Source organism: Salvelinus alpinus, chromosome 18 (genome assembly GCF_045679555.1).
Source record: "Salvelinus alpinus chromosome 18, SLU_Salpinus.1, whole genome shotgun sequence".
Taxonomy (NCBI): Eukaryota; Metazoa; Chordata; class Actinopteri; order Salmoniformes; family Salmonidae; genus Salvelinus; species Salvelinus alpinus.
In genome coordinates, this window is record NC_092103.1 from 30194614 (window position 1) to 30215677 (window position 21064).

The 21064-nt window shown below is 46.9% G+C and overlaps 2 protein-coding genes across 2 annotated transcripts in view; both read right to left on the reverse strand.

Moving 5' to 3' along the window:
- Window positions 1–3718, reverse strand: part of LOC139544168 (vacuolar protein sorting-associated protein 37B-like) — a 48604-nt gene extending 44886 nt beyond the window's left edge. Inside the window, exons 1-2 of the mRNA XM_071350978.1 lie at window positions 3511–3718; window positions 1600–1771 (exon numbers count right to left, since the gene is read on the reverse strand). Coding sequence (XP_071207079.1) covers window positions 1600–1771; window positions 3511–3615 — 277 coding nt within the window. The 5' untranslated portion in view covers window positions 3616–3718. The remainder of the gene's footprint in view (window positions 1–1599; window positions 1772–3510) is intronic.
- A 1967-nt stretch (window positions 3719–5685) lies between these two features.
- Window positions 5686–21064, reverse strand: part of LOC139544170 (electrogenic sodium bicarbonate cotransporter 4-like) — a 49649-nt gene continuing 34270 nt past the window's right edge. Inside the window, exons 11-27 of the mRNA XM_071350979.1 lie at window positions 20765–20890; window positions 19296–19470; window positions 19015–19148; window positions 17069–17249; window positions 16795–16885; window positions 15632–15690; window positions 15196–15387; window positions 14601–14714; window positions 14202–14315; window positions 13076–13237; window positions 12657–12835; window positions 10536–10608; window positions 10378–10446; window positions 10125–10298; window positions 9722–9895; window positions 8651–8703; window positions 5686–6432 (exon numbers count right to left, since the gene is read on the reverse strand). Of these exons, the coding sequence (XP_071207080.1) occupies window positions 6150–6432; window positions 8651–8703; window positions 9722–9895; window positions 10125–10298; window positions 10378–10446; window positions 10536–10608; window positions 12657–12835; window positions 13076–13237; window positions 14202–14315; window positions 14601–14714; window positions 15196–15387; window positions 15632–15690; window positions 16795–16885; window positions 17069–17249; window positions 19015–19148; window positions 19296–19470; window positions 20765–20890 (2353 nt within the window). The 3' untranslated portion in view covers window positions 5686–6149. The remainder of the gene's footprint in view (window positions 6433–8650; window positions 8704–9721; window positions 9896–10124; window positions 10299–10377; window positions 10447–10535; window positions 10609–12656; window positions 12836–13075; window positions 13238–14201; window positions 14316–14600; window positions 14715–15195; window positions 15388–15631; window positions 15691–16794; window positions 16886–17068; window positions 17250–19014; window positions 19149–19295; window positions 19471–20764; window positions 20891–21064) is intronic.

Below are 21064 nucleotides of genomic sequence, written 5' to 3' on the forward strand. Positions count from 1 at the left end.
ACTGACAGAGGAGCAGTATCTAGGAACAACCCCACTGACAGAGGAGCAGTATCTAGTAACAACCCCACTGACAGAGGAGCAGTATCCAGTAACAACCCCACTGACAGAGGACCAGTATCTAGAACAACCCCACTGACAGAGGACCAGTATCTAGAACAACCCCACTGACAGAGGACCAGTATCCAGTAACAACCCCACTGACAGAGGACCAGTATCCAGTAACAACCCCACTGACAGAGGACCAGTATCTAGAACAACCCCACTGACAGAGGAGCAGTATCCAGTAACAACCCCACTGACAGAGGAGCAGTATCCAGTAACAACCCCACTGACAGAGGAGCAGTATCTAGGAACAACCCCACTGACAGAGGACCAGTATCCAGTAACAACCCCACTGACAGAGGAGCAGTATCTAGGAACAACCCCACTGACAGAGGAGCAGTATCTGACAGAGGAGCAGTATCTAGAACAACCCCACTGACAGAGGACCAGTATCTAGAACAACCCCACTGACAGAGGAGCAGTATCTAGAACAACCCCACTGACAGAGGAGCAGTATCCAGTAACAACCCCACAGATAGAGGACCAGTATCTAGAACAACCCCACTGACAGAGGAGCAGTATCTAGAACAACCCCACTGACAGAGGACCAGTATCCAGTAACAACCCCACTGACAGAGGACCAGTATCTAGAACAACCCCACTGACAGAGGAGCAGTATCTAGAACAACCCCACTGACAGAGGACCAGTATCTAGGAACAACCCCACTGACAGAGGAGCAGTATCTAGAACAACCCCACTGACAGAGGAGCAGTATCCAGTAACAACCCCACTGACAGAGGAGCAGTATCTAGAACAACCCCACTGACAGAGGACCAGTATCTAGAACAACCCCACTGACAGAGGAGCAGTATCTAGAACAACCCCACTGACAGAGGACCAGTATCCAGTAACAACCCCACTGACAGAGGAGCAGTATCTAGAACAACCCCACTGACAGAGGAGCAGTATCCAGTAACAACCCCACTGACAGAGGAGCAGTATCTAGAACAACCCCACTGACAGAGGAGCAGTATCTAGAACAACCCCACTGACAGAGGACCAGTATCCAGTAACAACCCCACTGACAGAGGAGCAGTATCTAGAACAACCCCACTGACAGAGGAGCAGTATCTAGAACAACCCCACTGACAGAGGAGCAGTATCTAGGAACAACCCCACTGACAGAGGAGCAGTATCTAGAACAACCCCACAGACAGAGGAGCAGTATCCAGTAACAACCCCACTGACAGAGGAGCAGTATCTAGAACAACCCCACTGACAGAGGACCAGTATCTAGGAACAACAAGTGTCTGAACTGGCTAGACCAGACAGACATGTAGAGAACAGTCAGCTACCAACACAGAGAGAGAAAGACTGGTCTTTCAGATAGCAGAGTGCACTGAGTGAGATGTAGACAGAAAGAGACTGGTATACAGGCACACTGTCCTTAGTAGTGTGGACTAGCTAGGTGTCTCATCAAGTGTGGACTAGCTCGGGCTGTTACAGTGTGGACTTGCTAGGACTCTTACAGAGTGTGGACCTGTTAGGGGTCTTACAGAGTGTGGACTTGCGTAGCTGATAGTTGTCGTAGAGCTCCTGTAGGTGGCGGTAGCGTGAGGTGAGCTGGTTCTTCTGAAGGTCCAGACTGGGCTGCAGTTGGAGGTTCTGTTCTGCCAGACTGATGTTACTGACCAGGGTCAGCTCTTTCACCTGCTGCACCTCACACATCTAACAGAGAGACAAACACACAGCATACACAGGAAGAGGGAAGGTGAGTTAGTACTTGAGACAATACACGCAGACAGAGACTGACTGACTGTGATGTGTAGAGTAGGGCTATAGGCCAGGGACAAACCAGCTCAAAACCTAACCTCTGGAGATTAAATATGAGTATATTTTGATGGAGGACAGTGATTACACCATACATTTATAATCCCCTTCACCAAGCCTACAAACAGATGTGAAATACCTGTAATAGGACCCATAGGCTATTATATCTACAGGACGCCACAGCAGAAAGCAGAGCTCTTATCACTCTGAGGGCAGGGAAACCAATATGTTTTTTTGGGACCAATACCCGAATCTTGGGGGAGCAAAACTTACCGATTTATCTGCCGATATACTGTTTTACAGCAGGGAAATGAAAGTGACATTTTTAAACACTGAATTGTCCAAAAATACCATCCAATGGAGCAATTGTCCAACAAATATGCTTCAAATGTTGATTACTTACATTGTGCCAAATAATGACATGAAAATGTCCCCAAGTGTTAAGATCAGCATGAGATTCCCTTTTTTCATCCTATTGAATATCGGTTATCGACAGAATTATTGTCCGATACTGATACAGAGGTAAAAGGCCAATGTCGGCGAGCCAATATATAATTTGGGTTCTAGCTAAAACAGCACTCAATCAAGATATCAGTACTAATGAACTAGGCTATAATGAATCATAAATAACATGGTTGGGATGAGATGCTGCCATGCTGGCACCAGCCCAGGGAAGACAGGCACTAGACAGCTCTCCAGCCGCAACCAGATTTGTATCTCTGCTCACAGGCTGTTCCTGTAAAGCTATTTCCACATTGGTGGGTAAGGACTAACAGTTCCACCAACATCACAGGCGCATGGTGGGGAGTCTTGCATAAGCCACATACATGAATATACAAATACAGAAGGTGAAGAAGCCAGAAGCAAGTTGAGCTTTCCTAATACCTAAACTAGACAAGGCTAGCTAGAGATGGAGAGAGATGAGGCACAAAATACCAGTGCCAGAATGAATGCTGTACACATGTCTGAAAACAACACCAAATGTCAATAGGCTGTGAGGTGCTTCTTGGTTCAGCATCGGCCTTCGTAATAATCTGCGGTGCTGTGTGCTCAATGCATCAGAATGTTGACTAAAGAGGTGTGCTGCACTGGAATATGGACTCCTCCACCTAGGTTAGTCAATAGGAAAACCTCTCCAACTTTTAACACCTTCCACATAGCTGATGACTGGCTGTCTTGTGCGGATCCTGTTCACAGAACAGGAAACAAAACAGATCATTTCAAATCTGTTCTCTGTTCCTAACCCCGGGTGTCAATTACTTATGCAATAATGGGAATCAGATGGAATTTGTGGCCTAATGCCAAACAATGACACTGCCATTTGTGGCATATGTACACAAACAGGGTTATTTTCGAAACTGATTCGACAATAAAAATGTGTTAACAGCATGAGCATCCACTAAACAGGTGCCAAATGTTGAGTACAGTACAAGGAGCAAGCTTCTCAGCTGTGGCAACGAGGCGGATGTTGATGAGCTAGCTCAATGCAAAACATGTTTGCATCTAGAAGGAAGTTGTGAATGAAGTTATGACTGCCTAACAACAGTCATAAGTGCACAGCTACCTAGATATGTTGATGCTAGCTATCGTTACTAGGGATAGCCAGCTAACGTTAGCAAAACACAAAGGGAACTTACCTCGTTCATTTCTTTGACAATAGAATTTAACTTTTCATCGTCTTCAAGCAACTCATTTAACTGCGTCATGGTGAAAGAGCTGAATTTATCCATGAATTCTGCCATTTCTCCTATGATGGTTGTCGTCTATCGATCAGTCTGGCTACAGTTCTTTCGGCTCAAAACGGATAAGTGTTTGGATCACAAACCGGAAATATGGATGATTTCTAGCAAATCAGAAGGGAGTGTAATGTAATAGGACTATGACGTCATCCGCCAGCGACGTCATTAAATGTTTTTTTCCACGACGTAGCCTTGTTAACCAGTTAAATGTAATCGAAATAGTAATCTACGTAATCCTCCAAAGTAATTATTTATCATGAGAGGGCCATGAACAATAACTAGTAATGCTGCATACTCCAAGAAAGGTTAAAGTCACCTTTCTGGTAAAAATAGTTATAAATTGATGAGGTGTAGTCACATTTAAGGACACATGCTCAAGAACACAGTACAAATATGAAATTCAGAAATATTTTATATGATGTATTTATTATTCAACAAAACTGTATGAATGCTTGAAATGACTTATATGCTTTCTAAATATAGAATAATCAAAATTTGAAACGACTAACTGTAAGATTGAACCTTTCTTATAACTGTAAAATACATATTTGTATGTTTAATGTTATAGAAAATGTGCATATTTTCTAAAGGTCTCTCTTAATCAAAAAGTCTGCCCCCATCGCTATGAATGTTTCACAGAGCTCAAGTTTTAATGTCACATGCACAAGTACAATGAAATGCCTTTCTTGCAAACTCAAAACTCAACAATGAAATAATCATAATGAAATATACATAAAAGTAATTAAGCATACTATATCCAGGAAATATTTAGAAAGTCAGTTCCAATACCATATTTACATGTGCAGGGATACTGGACTGATGGAGGTAGATATGTATAGGGGTAAGGGAACTAGGCAACAGGATATAAGATAGTCAGAGTAGCAGCAGCTTGCATATGAGTGGGTGTGCAGGTGTGTAGAGTCGGTATAAATGTATGTGCATATTATGTGTGAGTGAGCAAATGATGGAGTGAGTAGGGCCCTGTGAGTGTGTATAGAGACAGTGCAAGTACTGAAATAAAAGGTCCATAAAGATACAACTTGGTCCGTGTAGCTATTTTGTTTGCTATATATCAGTTGTATTGCTTGGGGATAGAAGCTGTTCAAGAGCCTGTTGGTGTCAGACTTCTCTTGTCATGCGGCAGCAGAGAAAATAGTCTATGGCTTGAGTGGTTGGGGTGATTGACGATTTTCCAGGCCTTCTTTTTACACTGTCTGATATAGAGGTCTTGGATGGCAGGGAGCTCTGCCCCAGTGATGTACTGGGCTGTCCACACAACCATCTGTAGTGCCATGCTATCGAGGGCGGTGCTATTGGCAAACCAAGCAGTGATGCAGCCAATCAATATGCTCTCAATGGTAGAACCTTTTCAGGATTTAAGGGCCCATGCCAAAGCACTGTCGCGCCTTCTTCATGACTGAGCATGTGTGTTTGGACCATTTTAAGTCTTTAGTTATTTGGACACAGAGGAACTTGAAGCTGTCTATCTGCTCCACTGCCGCCCCGTCAATGTGGATGGGGGCGTGCTCGCCCTCCCCAATTCCTGTAGTCCACGATCACCTCCTTGGTCTTGCTGACATTGAGGGAGAGGTTGTTGCTCCGGCACCTCACTGCCAGGTCACTGATCGCCTCCCTGTAGGCTGACTCATCATCGCCGGTGATCAGGCCTACCCCCGTCTTGTTGTCAGCGAACTTGATAATGCTGTTGGAGTCGTTTGTGGCCACACAGTCGTGGGTGAACAGGAAGTACAGGAGGGGACTAAGCACACACCCCTATGGGGCCCCAGTGTTAAGGGACAGCCTGGTGGAGGTGATGTTGCCTACCCTCACCACCTGGGGTCACCACCTGTGGTCGGCCTGTCAGGAAGCCCAGGAATCAACTTTTTAAAGAATTTGTATGATCTTTTCTTGTATGCCAGTTAAAAGGTTGTTTTTTATTCCTGAAAAACATGAAGTTAGGTTGTTTACATGTTAAAGGATAAATGCTCCAGGATAAAAGATTTCACACAAACTTTAGACTACAAGGTTTTTTAATACTATTTTATTAACATGCCTTTGTAAATCTTTACAATCCAATGTAAGTACACTCTGATATTAGTATCTCACTTTATCCAACAGTCATTTATACACATATATTCATAAAGGTGAATGCACTGAAAACAAAATACCTAATAAATGCAATAAACAATACATCAGTCATCAGTTAAACCATTATTATCACAACGCTCACATTTCTATATTTCTATTCTATTTCTATTCTTCTTCTTTTTTTATAATTGTACAGATACATTTGCAATCAAGTAATTAATATATTTTTTGTTGTTTATTTTTTGTTGATGTACTAAATCGGTGTAATGGGCAAGGGTACTGAATATATAAAAGTTATACTTTGTCTGTCTTCTTATAATAACTGACAGGTACCTCGGGTTAAAAGGCAAATCTTATTAATATATAAACTGGAGAGAAACTGTAGTCTTGTATAGTTTTGAGGATTGCGTAACTGGTTATATGTGTCTGTGTGTCTATGTGCTGTCAACCTACAGCAAGGTTTCGCTGCCTACATCATAGGGATGAGAGTGTGAGTTTTTGTATTGGTACTGGTCGCGTTGAGTCTTAGAGGTCAGGTAGCGGCCATTCAGAGGACAGGGGTTAATGCTGGGGTAAAGGTCGTGACCCAGTGGGTCGAGGTCAGACTCCTTGTATTCAGACTCCACCTGGATGTCAAACTGGGAAACAGGAGGGCGTGATGATGATCCGGGGGTAAGGCTCACCTGGGAGTGGGCAGGTGAGGGGGGGCAGATCTTCAGGTGCAGAGTAATTCTGAGGGAGGAACAGTCAGGTGGAACAGCCCAGGTTACACACACACATGCACTGTCACGAGCACAGGCAATCAGTCTCGTGAGCACAAACAAACATAGTTTCACACTTCTCAACCATACTCCCTGAACAGCAATGCAGACAAGAATGTGTTAACTGACAAGAGCAAGAGCACACATTACTACAAAGGGGAAAACAGACACGTGCGTGCATACAGACACACACACAGAGCGGGAGAAGAAGGTTATGGGGTAGTTAGAAAGATTTGGAGAAGGATGTGAGTTTGAACGGTGACAAAAAGTAAACGGATTGGGTTGGGGGGTGAGGTGAAGGGTGAGGTGAAACGGGGTGAGGTGAGGTGAAGGCGGGTGAGGTGAGGTGAAGGGGGGTGAGGTGAGGTGAAACAGGGTGAGATGAGGTGAGGTGAAGGGGGGTGAGGTGAGGTGAAGGAGGGTGAGGTGAGACAGACTAGACAGACTAGACCTACTGTACTGCAGCAGGTTCATGACCTATATGTACCGATAATCAAATACCTATTTCCATATTTCTCAGACAAACATTGATTGTCCCAGACAAACACATGGGTCCAGAATGCACTTGTCTTGCGAGAGCAGTGGCTGACAAACCAGCTGGGACTGACAAGGGAGAGATGTCAGAATAACATTATATTATAATATTGTATTACTGCCTACCGAGTGGCACAGTGGTCTAAGGCACTGCATCGCAGTGCTTGAGGCGTCACTACAGACCCGGGTTTGATCCCAGGCTGTGTCACAACCAGCTGTGAACAGGAGTCCTATACAGCGGTGCACAATTGGCCCAGCATCGTCCGGGTTAGGGGAGGGTTTGGCCGGGGGGTTTTACTAGGCTCATCGCGCTCTAGCGACTCCTTGTGGCAGGCCGGGCTCCTGCAGGCTGACCTCGGTCGTCAGTTGAATGGTGTTTCCTCCGACACATTGGTGCAGTTGGCTTCCGGGTTAAACGGCGGGTGTTTAGAAGCGCGGTTTGGCGGGTCATGTTTCGGAGGACGCATGGCTCGACCTTCGCCTCTACCAAGCCCTTTGGAGAGTTGCAGCGATGAGACAAGATCGTAATTGGATCGCAATTGGATATCACGAAATTGGGGAGAAAAAGGGGGTGAAATACAATTTTTTTTCAATAATAATAATATTGTATTACTATAACATTACAACTCTTCCTTCGCCAACTGTGGCTTCAGAGGCGTCTTTACATTAGTACAACAGAGGTTGCTGCCACAAACCACACAGCACACGGTGAATAAATAACACATGGAAGACATCATCAAAACAAACAAACACACAAAAACTACTTCTGCATTGCTTTCAGGTGCATGGGCTGTGGTATTTGAACAACTGTCAGTCTGCCCTCACAAACACATCTACAGCAGGGCCAAAGTATAGCAGAGAAAAACATTACACATACAACATCCAGTGGCTTTGAGTAGGTGCTGGAGCTCAGAGAATATGTTGAACGAAAAGAAGACTCAGTCCACACACTGCGATTTATGCTCCAACAGCTTCGGACAGTAGACTTAAGGTTCAGAATGGCATGTGATCCATGTGTCTGGGTATGTCTACCAGACACTACAGTGATTTGTACAATGTTTAAGAGTAGAGGTGTTGCATAACACACTTATAATACAATAACTACTATCCAACTGAATCTAATAGACATATGTTTACATGTTAAATATCACGTCATATCTACAGTTTATGGAATATTTGTATATATTTATATGAAATTCAATGTGTATAAAGTGTTTAGGTGACAACAGTGCTAAAGAATGCTAATAGTGAATGGAACTTTGCTAAATGGTTCCTAGCATGTGTCAGTAATTGTACAGAAGGGAAAGGGAAAGAGGGATACCTAGTCAATTGTACAACTGAAATCCTTCAAGTGAAATGTGTCAGCATAGTGTGTGTGTGTGTGTGTGTGTGTGTGTGTGTGTGTGTGTGTGTGTGTGTGTGTGTGTGTGTGTGTGTGTGTGTGTGTGTGTGTGTGTGTGTGTGTGTGTGTGTGTGCGTGTGCGTGTGCGTGTGCGTGTGCGTGTGCGCGTGTGCGTGCGCGTGTGTGTGTGCGTGTGTGCGTGCGTCAGTAGTCGTAGTTGTGGTCCTGCTGGCAGTGTACTCCTCAGTCGGTGTGTGTGATTGCAGGTTGTATCAGGTCACTGTAGGGGACGTGCAGTTTGAGCACACAGTACCTGCGGTCCAGCTCACTGTCATCAGGATTCACACTAGAGTAAACGTTCTTCTCCTGTACACACACACACACACACACACACACACACACACACACACACACACACACACACACACACACACACACACACACACACGTACATAAGCAAACACACGTACATATGCATACATACACACACATACACGCACGCACACGCGCACACACACACAGAGATAGGAAGGGTTGAATGGCAGAGTGAAGAATCAGGTGAGGTAGGAGAGAAGGAAGACAAAAAAGAATAAAACCTTCAGTGTCTCACAACATCATAACATACATCTAGCTGCTCCATCTGTCGCACAACAATGACATTACAGTAATACAAACAACAGTTCTCACTCCTTTGGTCAATCTCAAAAGAGAGGTTTACTCACAGTCAGAGACGGGGGGCTGGGTGGGTGGGGTTACAGAGGGATCAGGGTCTTTAGGCAGGTCTATGGTGTCCATGAGTATCTTCACTGGAGGAGGGAGGGGAGTCTTGGGCTGAGTGACAGAGGGGGGAACCGGGGGGAACCAATCAGCATGCAGGAGGAACCATCAGGGGAGTGGCTCAACAGAGGCGTGAGGGATGATGCCCCAAATATACGCGGACATGAACGCACACGCTCACACAATCTGTATGCTTAAATCGAAGCAAAACATCACAATCATAAAATCAAATCAAAGTTTATTCATTATATACACAGGATACAGCGTAAACAGTCAACGGTGCAATTAAATGCTTACATACTACACAGAGAGGATTTAACCATGCAGGTGAAAGTTGGAAGGAGAAAGACATCAAGACAGACAGACAGACAGACGTCGAGACAGACAGACGTCCAGACAGACAGACTATGAGACAGACTATGAGACAGACAGTAGTAAGTGTTATACAGTGCCTTTTCAGCAACACTGTGGGACAGAGAAAGGAGAAACGTATTAGTCAGAGATAACACACAACACAACAGATAGAGCCAGTCCTACACACCACAACACACTCCCACTGTCAGCCTGATACTGTGTGTGTGTGTTTCTGCTAGTCCTCATCTCTTACCTCCTCGTCGCTCTCTGTCTCTGCTGCTGCTTTGGTCTTTTTGTTGTCTTTCTTTTTCTTCCCCCCTTTCTCCTTCTTCTTGTCTTTCTCCGGCAGGATGTCGTCCAGCCAGGCCAGGTCGTGTTGAGAGAACATCAGGTCCATCATCTTACGCACCACCATCAGACCCAGGATCTACACACAGAGGTTATCCCCATCAATCGATGCAACACACACACACACACACACACACACACACACACACACACACACACACACACACACACACACACACACACACACACACACACACACACACACACACACACACACACACACACACACACACACACACACACACACACACACACACACACACACACACACACACACACACACACACACACGCACACACAGCTCTCACCATGACAGGGAAGATGATGGCAGCGACAGTAGACTTGAGGATCCAGAGGACAGCCAGGCAGATGATCTGGACCAGGGTGAACAGGTGAACCCTCCTCAGAGGAACATGACGCAGGAAGGAGAAGTCTGGCTGGTGCTTGGCTGGCATCAGGTACAGCTTTATACGTTCCCAGAACTAGGAAGGAAAGAGGAGGAGGGTGAGTAAACACATATACACACACACACACACACACACACACACACGTGAAATGTACCTGTATTCCAGCAAGTGAGGCCACTCCCATGTAAAGGAAGACACCGTAGAGAACAGGCATGGGGATGTACTGGGGGAACACAATATACCGGTTAACACAATCCTCCACAACACCACCCACTGCATGTGACGGGGATGCCCATTCTCTCACTGACTCACCTGCAGGACAGGAGCCAGGAAGATGGAGGCTCCATTTAGGACAAACACCAGAATACCCGTCAACCTCTGTTCCCTGTACCACACAGACACACACACATTTAGATTTGACATTTTAGTCATTTAGCAGATGCTTTTATCCAGAGCGACTTACAGTTAGTGCATTCATCTTAAGATACACTATATATACAAAGTATGTGGACACCCCTTCAAATTAGTGGATTCAGCTATTTCAGCCACACCTGTTGCTGACAGGTATATACAATCGAGCATACAGCCATGCAATCTCCATAGACAAACATTGGCAGTAGGATGGCCCATCTTGAAGAGCTCAGTGACTTTGTATGTGGCACCGTCATAGGATGCCACTATTCCAGCAAGTCAGTTCGTCAAATTTCTTCCCTGCTAGAGCTGCCCCGGTCAACTGTAAGTGCTGTTATTTTGAAGTGGAAATGCCTAGGAGCAACAACGGCTCAACTGCGAAGTGGTAGGCCACACAAGGTCACAGAACGGGAACACCGAGTGCTGAAGCGTGTAGTGCGTAAAAATCATCTGTCCTTGGTTGAAACACTCACTACCGAGTTCCAAACTGCCTCTGGAAGTGTCACGACTTCCACCGAAGGTGGCTCCTCTCCCTGTTCGGGCGGTGCTCTGCGGTCGTCGTCGCCGGCCTACTAGCTGCCACCGATCCATTTTTCCTTTTCGTTTGTGTCTGTCTGTATTGTTTACACCTGTGTCCTATTAGTTGATTTCGGTGGGTATATTTACCTCCGCTGCCTGTTAGTCTTTGTGCGGGATTGTTTTCTGTGGTTACGTTTGTAGGGATGCGTGTCTGCACCATTGGGTTTATTTTCTTACGGCTGTTATGCCATTTGGTATTTGAGTTTAGGAGTAGAGGTTTCTCCTCCATGTGTAGCGCTTTCTTCCCTGTGTGTGTGGCAACCTCGTTTGGGCGTGTTTTCAGTTCCATGTTGTAGTTGAGTTGGGACTGCTTAATAAAAAAATGTTGCCACTGAGATTTCCTTGCTGTCCTGCTCCTGATTCCTGCACCTGCCTCCGTTAGGAGGCACGTAACAGGAAGCAACATCAGCAAAATAACTGTTCATCAGAAGCTTCATGAAATGGGTTTCCATGGCCGAGTAGCCGCACACAAGCCAAAGATCACCATGCGCAATACCAAGCGTTGGCTGGAGTGGTGTAAAGCTCGCCACCATTAGACTCTGGATTAGTGGAAACTATGTGTCACTATGCATTGGGGGAGGTGGCGTTCTCCTGGCATTTGCCAATCCCAGATTTGTCCGTCAGACTGCCAGATGGTGAAGCGTGATTCATCACTCCAGAGAACGCGCTCCACTACTCCAGAGTCCAATGTTGGCAGGCTTTACACCACTCCAGGCAACGCTTGGCATTGTGAAAGGATGATAGGTCCTACGGAAGTTTAGTTTTCCTCCGTTTTTGCTCCGCTTTCCGCAGCCCTCTTCTGTAAGCTCAGAGCATGATGGGAGGGCCAAGCCGGCCGGGAGGAAAGGGCACATCCCAACACTAAGACATATTTTACAAATGAAGCATTTGTGTTTAGTGAGTCCGCCAGATCAGATGCAGTAGGGATGTAAAAGTTGTAAAAAAATATAAATAGTAAAGTAAAGTACAGATACCCCCAAAAACGACTTAACTAGTACTTTAAAGTATTTTTACTTAAGTACTTTACACCACTGCAGACCAGCAATATTCTGATTAATTGGGAGTCTACCTCATCTGCATCTGCGTAGAGTCTGAGTGGCTAGGGTTGGAGGAGAGGGAGACAGAAAAGGAAACAAAGTAGTGATCAGAGACCTGAAGGGGGGTGGCAGTGAGATTAGTAGGCAAACAGCCTGACTTGTGAGTGGGAAAGGACTGGGAAAGGGTGAGGTAAAAAGAGGAGAGGAACGGGAAAGAAAGAGTTGGAAGGTTGAAGTCGCCAAGTACAAAGCGCGGTGAGCCATCGTCAGGAAATTAGCTTATCAAGGTGTCAGGCTCATTGAGGAACTCTCTAAGGGCACCTGGTGAGCGATACATGACAACAATGTTAAGCTCCCACACACTCACTCACTCACACCCCTAACCCCTCCCCCAACCTCTCCTTACCTGACTCCCAGGAACTGGGGCTGCTCTCCTGGGGCGCTGGACTCACTCTCCATCTTCAGAGAGTCGATGTGGGCGATGGAGATGACAGTGGCAGCCACGTACCAGGGCAGGCCCAGGAAGGAACACACTGCCATCAGAATACCCACCCAGAACAGGTCCAGATGGTACCCACAACCTTTCTGTTGGAGGGGGAGAGAAAATGTGGGGGGAGGTAACGTTCAAGAGTTTTTATCTGCAGTTTGTCTGTTTTGCTGTTGTGTTTATGGGTATAGAATGGTTGTTGAATGGTTGTGTTTAGATTGACATTATGTTAATATTTTTTTTAGAAGACTCATAACGATGGAGTTGGGGAGCAACAGGCCTAAGTAAGTAAGTATGTTTCTGTGTTCTGTTGTGTTATAATTGCGGTCATACTGTACCTTGAGTTTGTTCTCTTTGCGGTTGACGATGACAGCGCTGATCTGTTGGTCCATGAAGATGAGGATGGTGACCAGGAGAGCAGGGACGGCGCTGGCCACGTACACCCACCATGGGTTCTTACCAAACGGCATCACCAACCAGCCACGGTCTGGACGCGTCGGCTATAACACACACACACCTTTATTCACCCTGCAAGCTCATCACTAAAGTCAGGACCCTGGGACTGAACGACGCCTATGCAACTGTGTCCTGGACTTCCTAATGAGCCACTCCCAACACATCCACCACACTGACCATCAACATGGTGGTCCCTCAGGGGTGTGTGCTTAGTCCGCTCCTGTACTCCCTGTTCACCCTCGACTATGTGGCTGCGCATGACTTCAGCACCGTTTGTTGACACGGCGGTGGTAGAACTGATCACCGACAACGATGAGGCAGCCTATAGGGACAACAACCTCTCCCTCAATGTCAGCATGACAAAGGAGCTGATCGTGGACTACAGGAAACGGAGGGCCGAGCACGCCCCCATCCAGATCGATGGGGCTGTAGTAGAGTGGGCCGAGAGCTTCAAGATCCTCGGTGTCCACATCACTAAGGAATTAAAATGGGCCACACACACCCACACAGTTGTAAAGAGGCCATGGCAGCGCCTCTTCCCTCTCAGGAGGCTGAAAATATTTGTCATGGGCCCCAAGATCCTCATAAAGTTGTACAGCTGCATCACTGGGGCTGAGCTCCCTGCCATCTTATTTTGACTTATTATTGTTATTAGCTATTCACTATGTATTCCTCGTGCCACTATTTATATTTAAAAATATATATCTTTATCTTTAATTGTTGGAAAAGGACCCATAAGTAAGCATTTTACTGTCAGTCTACACCTGTTGTTTATGACGCACGTGCCAATTAAAATGGAATTTCTTTAACTGAGCCCTGTGTGGTGCTAAACACATGCACATCAACCATGCAGTTTACATAGTCAAATAAAAACTACATGCATCACTAAATCTGACAAAAAGACACATGCAACTCACACACATACACCTACAAACAGAGATTGAATTACAGAATGCATGCATCTGTGAATCACACACACACACATATTGGGTTAATGGTTAGAAATACCTTAAACTCTGTGGGTACGATTAGTTTGGGTGTGTCCAGCCCTACAAGCATATCCAGACCCACAAACGTCATGATTGACATGAAGATGGAGAAATCACTGATCAGCTTCCTCAGCTAGGCCCGCCCACACACACAGACAGACAAGAAACAAAAAGGGAAACAGACAGACGAACAGAGGGGTGGTAGAGATGGAGAGACAAAGGTACAAAACAAATACACAACCAGGAGAGAGAGATGAAATAAAACGGAGAAGAAAGTGTCAGTATGTTAATGTCTCAATATCACTCAAGTGATGTTTTATTCCTAATCATTTCAGGAAGAAGGAAGAGATAAAGAGGGAGAAAAATAGGAAAAACGAGAGAGGGAGAGATGGAGCGAGGGATGAGGGGACGAGAGGACCTTGATTTCAGTGGGCACGTGCAGTTTGGGCGTCTCCAGCCCTAACAGGTAGTCTATCCCACAGAATACCAGGATTGAGATGATGATCGAGAAATCACCAATCAGGGAGCGGCACTGGAGCACAGACAGGAAGAGGAGGGGCATGGACAGGAAGGACAGGGGGGGAGGTGGGCGGGGCGTAAGGGAGAGGGGGGAGTTGGCAGCCAAGAAAAGGGAAGAAGTTAAGTTTAAACTTCCAACCTATTACTCAAAAAACATAAAGGTCCCCCTGTGTCTTCTGTCCCCGTGTCCTCTGTCCCCTGTGTCCCTGTTTCCCCAAGTCCCATGTCTCCTATGTACCCCTGTGTCCCCTGTGTCCTCTGTCCCCCTATGTCCTCTGTCCCGTATGCCTCCTGTGTCCTCTGTCCCCCTATGTCCTCTGTCCCCCATGTCCCCCTATGTCCTCTGTCCCATATGCCCCCTGTGTCCTCTGTCCCCATGTGTCCTCTGTCCCCTATGTTCCCTGTGTCCCACCATGTCCCCTGTGTCCTCTGTCCCCCATGTCCTCTGTCCCCTGCATCCCATGTCTCATGTTCTATGTCCCTCTGTGTCTCACCTTGGTGGGGAAGTAGCGGCTGGTCTTGAACTTCTTGAGTGAGACGGTCATGGAGTAGGTCCCGAAGAACAGGATGAAGGACATGAGGGCCAGGTCAGGGACGTACTTACAGGTGTTTCCCAACAGGGCGCCGCCATACTTCACACACTCCTTCTTACTCAGCTGACTCCAGTCCAGACCTGTTATGTTATACTACAGAGACGGGGGGGGGGGGGGGGGGGTGGAGAGAATAGAGAGATAGAGAGACAGAGTAGAATAACAAGGGAAGAGAGAATAGTAGTGAGTAGTGCGGACATGGAAATGGACAGACAGCACAGGGCTGCTAGTGTAGAGACCTGCCACTAAGTCCTGTGACTATGGTAAGTCCTACTATGTTAAGTCTATTTGGACCACATGCAGACTGTCCCCGTAGATTGTTAGTTCCCAAGCCACTTACCAAATCAGTCATGTTATCGTCCGCTAGTGGAACTGAAACATTCAAACCCATTGCAGCGGCTGTTAGAGAAAGAAAGACAGGGATAGAGAGACGTCAGGTGCCCCAGCTAGATTACATGATGTCAGTTTCATGGTAACATGACAGGTTTGTAGCATGCTGTAGCTGTAGAGGTATACTCACTCAGATAGCAGCGAGCGAGAGATAGATAGAGCGGCAGAAACAGAGAGAGAGACAGGCAGAGAGAGAGAAGACAGAGAGAGAGAGAGAGACATAGAGAGACATAGAGAGAGACACAGAGGCAGAAACAGAGAGACAGAGAGAGAGAGAGAGACAGAGAGAGAGACAGAGGCAGAAACAGAGGGAGAGAGAGAGACAGAGAGAGATACAGAGAGAGAGAGACAGAGAGGCAGAAACAGACAGCACACACATCAGTTACAAGAGAACACAGACAGTAGTTTATACACTTCCCAAATTATAGTGCTGTCAAGGATGTGCACTCCCTAAGCTGTCCTGCAGATGGCAATAGTACACTTAATGTGTGAGGTCTAGTAAAGCTACCAAAAGAGAATGAGGAGGGAGAGGAAGATCAGTAGAAGGAGGAGGGTGAGGAAGAAGAGTAAAAGGAGGAGGGAGAGGAGGAGAAGGAGGAGAGAGAGGAGGAGAAGGAGGAAGGAAAGGGAGAGGAGGAGAAGGAGGGGAGAGAGGAGGAGGAAGAGAGAGAGGAGAAGGAGGAGAGAGGGGAGGAGGGAGAGGAAGAGCAGTAGAATGAGGGGGAGAGGAGGAGGGAGAGGAAGATCAGTAGAAGGATGAGGGAGAGGAGGAAGAGTATAAGGGGGAGAGGAGGAGAAGGAGGAGGGAGAGGAGAAGAAGGAGGAGGGAGAGGAGGAGAAGGAGGAGAGAGTAGGAGGGAGAGGAAGAGCAGTAGAAAGAGGGGAGAGAGGAGGAGAAGGAGAGGGAGAGGCGGAGAAGGAGGAAAGAGAGGAGGAGGGAGAGGAAGAGCAGTAGAAGGAGGGGAGAGAGGAGGGAGAGGGAGAGGAGAAGAAGGAGGAGAGAGGAGAAGGGAGAGGAAGAGCAGTAGAAGGAGGAGGGGGAGTAAAAAGGGTAGAAGGAGGAGGGAGAGGGAGTGGAGGAGAAGGAGGAGGGAGAGGAGGAGAAAGGCTCACCCTGGTCTGGTGCGATACATTCACACTTGAATGAGGTAACGTAGTCGGGCTTGAAGCCACGGTTGATAGGGTAGTACTTGAAGGATCCCACCTGTAGTAACACATTACATAGACAGTTAAGACACTGTGTGTGTGTGTGTGTGTGTGTGTGTGTGTGTGTGTGTGTGTGTGTGTGTGTGTGTGTGTGTGTGTGTGTGTGTGTGTGTGTGTGTGTGTGTGTGTGTGTGTGTGTGTGTGTGTGTGTGTGTGTGTGTGTGTGTGTGTGTGTGTCCACCATCTTCTTAATGGCATCAGAGATGAAGATGAAGGAGATGAGGCTGGAGAAGCCCTCCTCAGTGAAGCGCGTGATGTATTTGATGATGTAACTGGCGTCCGTGGCAACCAGGATCAGACACTGCAGACAGGAGTGTAGACCAATCCACAGACGCAGCTCCATATAGTCTATAGTGTTAGACCTGGGACACAGATACACACACACCAGTCAGTATCAGAAGAAAGGAACTAAGTTAAGGAACCTTAAAGGTCCTCAATCATGTCACCATTGCCCTTGATTCTAAGCAATAGTGTGCTGCTAATTTTATTGACTTGGCCAAAGCTTTTGATACGGTAGACAATTCTATTCTTGTGGGCCAGCTAAGGAATATTGGTGTCTCTGAGGGGTCTTTGGGCTGGTTTGTTAACTTAACTACCTCTCTCAAAGAGTGCAGTGAATAAAGTCAGAAAGTCTGCTGTCTCAGCTACTGCATGTCACCAAGGGAATACCCCAAGGCTTGATCCTAGGCCACACGCTTCTCAATTTACATCAACAACATAGCTCAGGCAGCAGGAAGCTCTCTGATCCATTTATATGCAGATGATACAGTCTTATACTCAGCTGGCCCCTCCCCAGATGTTGTGTTAAATGATCTACAACAAAGCTCTCTTAGTGTCCAACAAGCTTTCTCTGCCCTTAACCTTGTTCTGAACACCTCCAAAACAAAGGTCATGTGGTTTGGTAAGAAGAATGCCCCTCTCCCCACAGGTGTGATTACTACCTCTGAGGGTTTAGAGCTTGAGGTAGTCACCTCATACAAGTACTTGGGAGTATGGCTAGATGGTACACTGTCCTTTTCTCAGCACATATCAAAGCTGCAGGCTAAAGTTCAATCTAGACTTGGTTTCCTCCATCGTAATCGCTCCTCTTTCACCTCAGCTGCCAAACTCAGATGACCATCCTACCCATGCTAGATTACGGAGATATAATTAATAGACCGGCAGGTAAGGGTGCTCTCGAGCGGCTAGATGTTCTTTATCATTCGGCCATCAGTTTTGCCACCAATGCTCATTATAGGACACATCACTGCACTCTATACTCCTCTGTAAAATGGTCCATCTCTGTATACCTGTCGCAAGACCCACTGGTTGATGCTTATTTATAAAACCCTCTTAGGCCACCCTCCCCTCTATCTGAGATATCTACTGCAGCCCTCATCCTCCACATACAACACCCATTCTGCCAGTCACATTCTGTTAAAGGTTCCCAAAGCACACACATCCCTGGGTCGCTCCTTTTTTCAGTTCGCTGCAGCTAGCGACTGGAACGAGCTGCAACAAACACAAACTGGACAGTTTTATCGCTATCTCCTCATTCAAAGACTCAATCATGAAAACTCTTACTGACAGTTGTGGCTGCTTAGCATGATGTATTGCTGTCTCTACCTTCTTGCCCTTTGTGTTGTTGACTTTGCCCAATAATGTTTGTACCATGTTTTGTGCTGCTACCATGTTGTGTTGCTACCATGATGTTGTTATGTTGTGTTGCTACCATGCTGTGTTGTCATGTGTTGCTGCCTTGCTATGTTGTTGTCTTAGGTCTCTCTTTATATAGTGTTGTGTTGTCTCTGTTGTTGTGATGTGTGTTTTGTCCTATTGTATTTATTTTTTATTTTCAATCCCAGGCCCCCGTCCCCGGAGGAGAACTTTTACCTTTGGTAGGCCGTCATTGTAAATAAGAATTTGTTCTTAACTGACTTTCCTAGTTAATAAAGGTTAAATAAAATAAATAAATTAAATAGAAGTGTATGAAATAAGTATCAGACAGATACAGTGTGTGTGTGTGTGTGTGTGTGTGTGTGTGTGTGTGTGTGTGTGTGTGTGTGTGTGTGCGTGCGTGCGTGCGTGCGTGCGTGCGTGCGTGCGTGCGTGCGTGCGCGTGCGTGCGTGTGCGCACGTATGGCTCACTTGCAGAACTCGTAGAGCAGTTTCTCAAAGATGAGGATGGGTCCAGTGGAACTGAGGATGATGAGAGGTTGACCTCCTAACAGACAAAACACTGTACCTGCTAACGCTGTACCTAGGAAACTCTCCATCACACCCTGGCACAGAGAGCGAGAGTGAGGGTTTTAGGGAGAAAGAGGGAAGGGGAGAAAGAGAGAGTTAGGAGTTGAGCCAGATGTTTGCGTAGGAGTGAAGACAGGTGTGTGTGTTTTGGTGTGTGTGTGTGTATGTGTGTGTTTGTGTACTTGGTAGTTGTCTGTGGCGTCCCCCAGCAGGCCTCCGAAGGTGATGGCGTTGGTGATGCAGCCCAGGTAGATGAACAGCACAGCAGAGATGGACTGGATGTGGAATCCCTGGGAGAAATCACTAAGGATCCACGGAACCTTCCTCTTAATGTCCAGCCACAGGCCTCCACAGAACCTGGGGAACGCACACAGAGGTGACTCCATTCACTCTCATTGACTCTGAAAGCAGCCTGAAAGCAGGCTGGAGTCAGGGTTGGAGTACATCGTGTACTCTGTACATCGTGGTGAAATTACTAAGATACCTATAGTATCTTCAGTACATTATTGTTTATCCCTTGAGGGATAGCATAATGAAGGATAAATAAGTTGTATGAAAGGTAGGGTCAGCAAAATGGCGTTGCCACAAGCAGCACCGCTGCTGTTGTTATAAAAGCACTGGTATAAGTGGACGCACGTGGCATTTTGGCAACTTAAAAAAGAAAAACTTTATATCGGAGTTGTGCTTGTTCACACGCGTATCTGCCCTCTCATTGGCTAGAATGGCCCCACCTGATCTCGTCTCCTCTTGTCTGCCTTCCATCTTTGTGTACATGTATTTCCATTGGTAGAGCGGTCACTCGACCATCTTGTCAATATAACTGATAAACTTGCCCCGACTGACTTCCTAAATGTAATTTTGTTTTTGTTGGGGGCCCCCTAGCTGTCGGGGGCAGTACGCGCAGCACGTAGTCTGCATATAGGCAGAGGCGGCACTGATCTACGTCATATCGCTGACTCTACCTTTACATTGAACTGAGTCAAAATCCACAAAATCGGGTGTAATGCACCACAAAGCCCCTCTACCATCGCTCCCAGTTCTCCCAGTTCTCTCAGTTCTCTCAGTTCTCCCAGTTCTCCCAGTTCTCCCGGTTCTCTCAGTTCTCCCATCGCTCCCAGTTCTCCCATCGCTCCCAATTCTCCCATCGCTCCCAGTTCTCCCAGTTCTCTCAGTTCTCCCAGTTCTCCCATCGCTCCCAGTTCTCCCAGTTATCTCAGTTCTACCAGTTCTCCCAGTTCTCCCAGTTTTCCCAGTTCTCTTAGTTCTCCCAGTTCTCCCATCGCTCCCAGTTCTCCCAGTTCTCCCATTGCTCCCAGTTCTCCCAGTTCTCCCAGTTCTCCCATCGCTCCCAGTTCTCTCAGTTCTCCCAGTTCTCCCATCGCTCCCAGTTCTCCCAGTTCTCCCATCGCTCCCAGTTCTCTCAGTTCTCCCAGTTCTCCCAGTTCTCCCAGTTCTCCCAGTTCTCCCATCGCTCCCATCGCTCCCAGTTCTACCAGTTCTCCCAGTTCTCCCAGTTCTCCCAGTTCTCTCAGTTCTCCCATCGCTCCCAGTTCTCTCAGTTCTCCCAGTTTTCCCAGTTCTCTCAGTTCTCCCAGTTCTCCCAGTTCTCCCAGTTCTCTCAGTTCTCCCAGTTCTCCCAGTTCTCCCATACCTGCCAGTGAATTGCAGTTCCTCTCCCAGCTCGTGGGGGGCGGGCATCTCCTCGTCCTCACCTCCTCCTGCCCCCCCGATCGTCCCGTTTACCTGGCCCAGCTCGTTCAGGTTCAGCACAGACTTCCTGTTGGGGGTTGGAGGGGGGAGGTGGAGGGGTAGCAAGTTTTAGGTGTGGTGGGAGGGGAAGGGGGAAGAGATCCCTGACCCAGTCCAAACACAATCACTTCTCCTTCTTCCCTCCCCTCCTTCACTTCCTCTCCTCTTCTGACTAACTAACTAACTAACTAACTCCCTAACT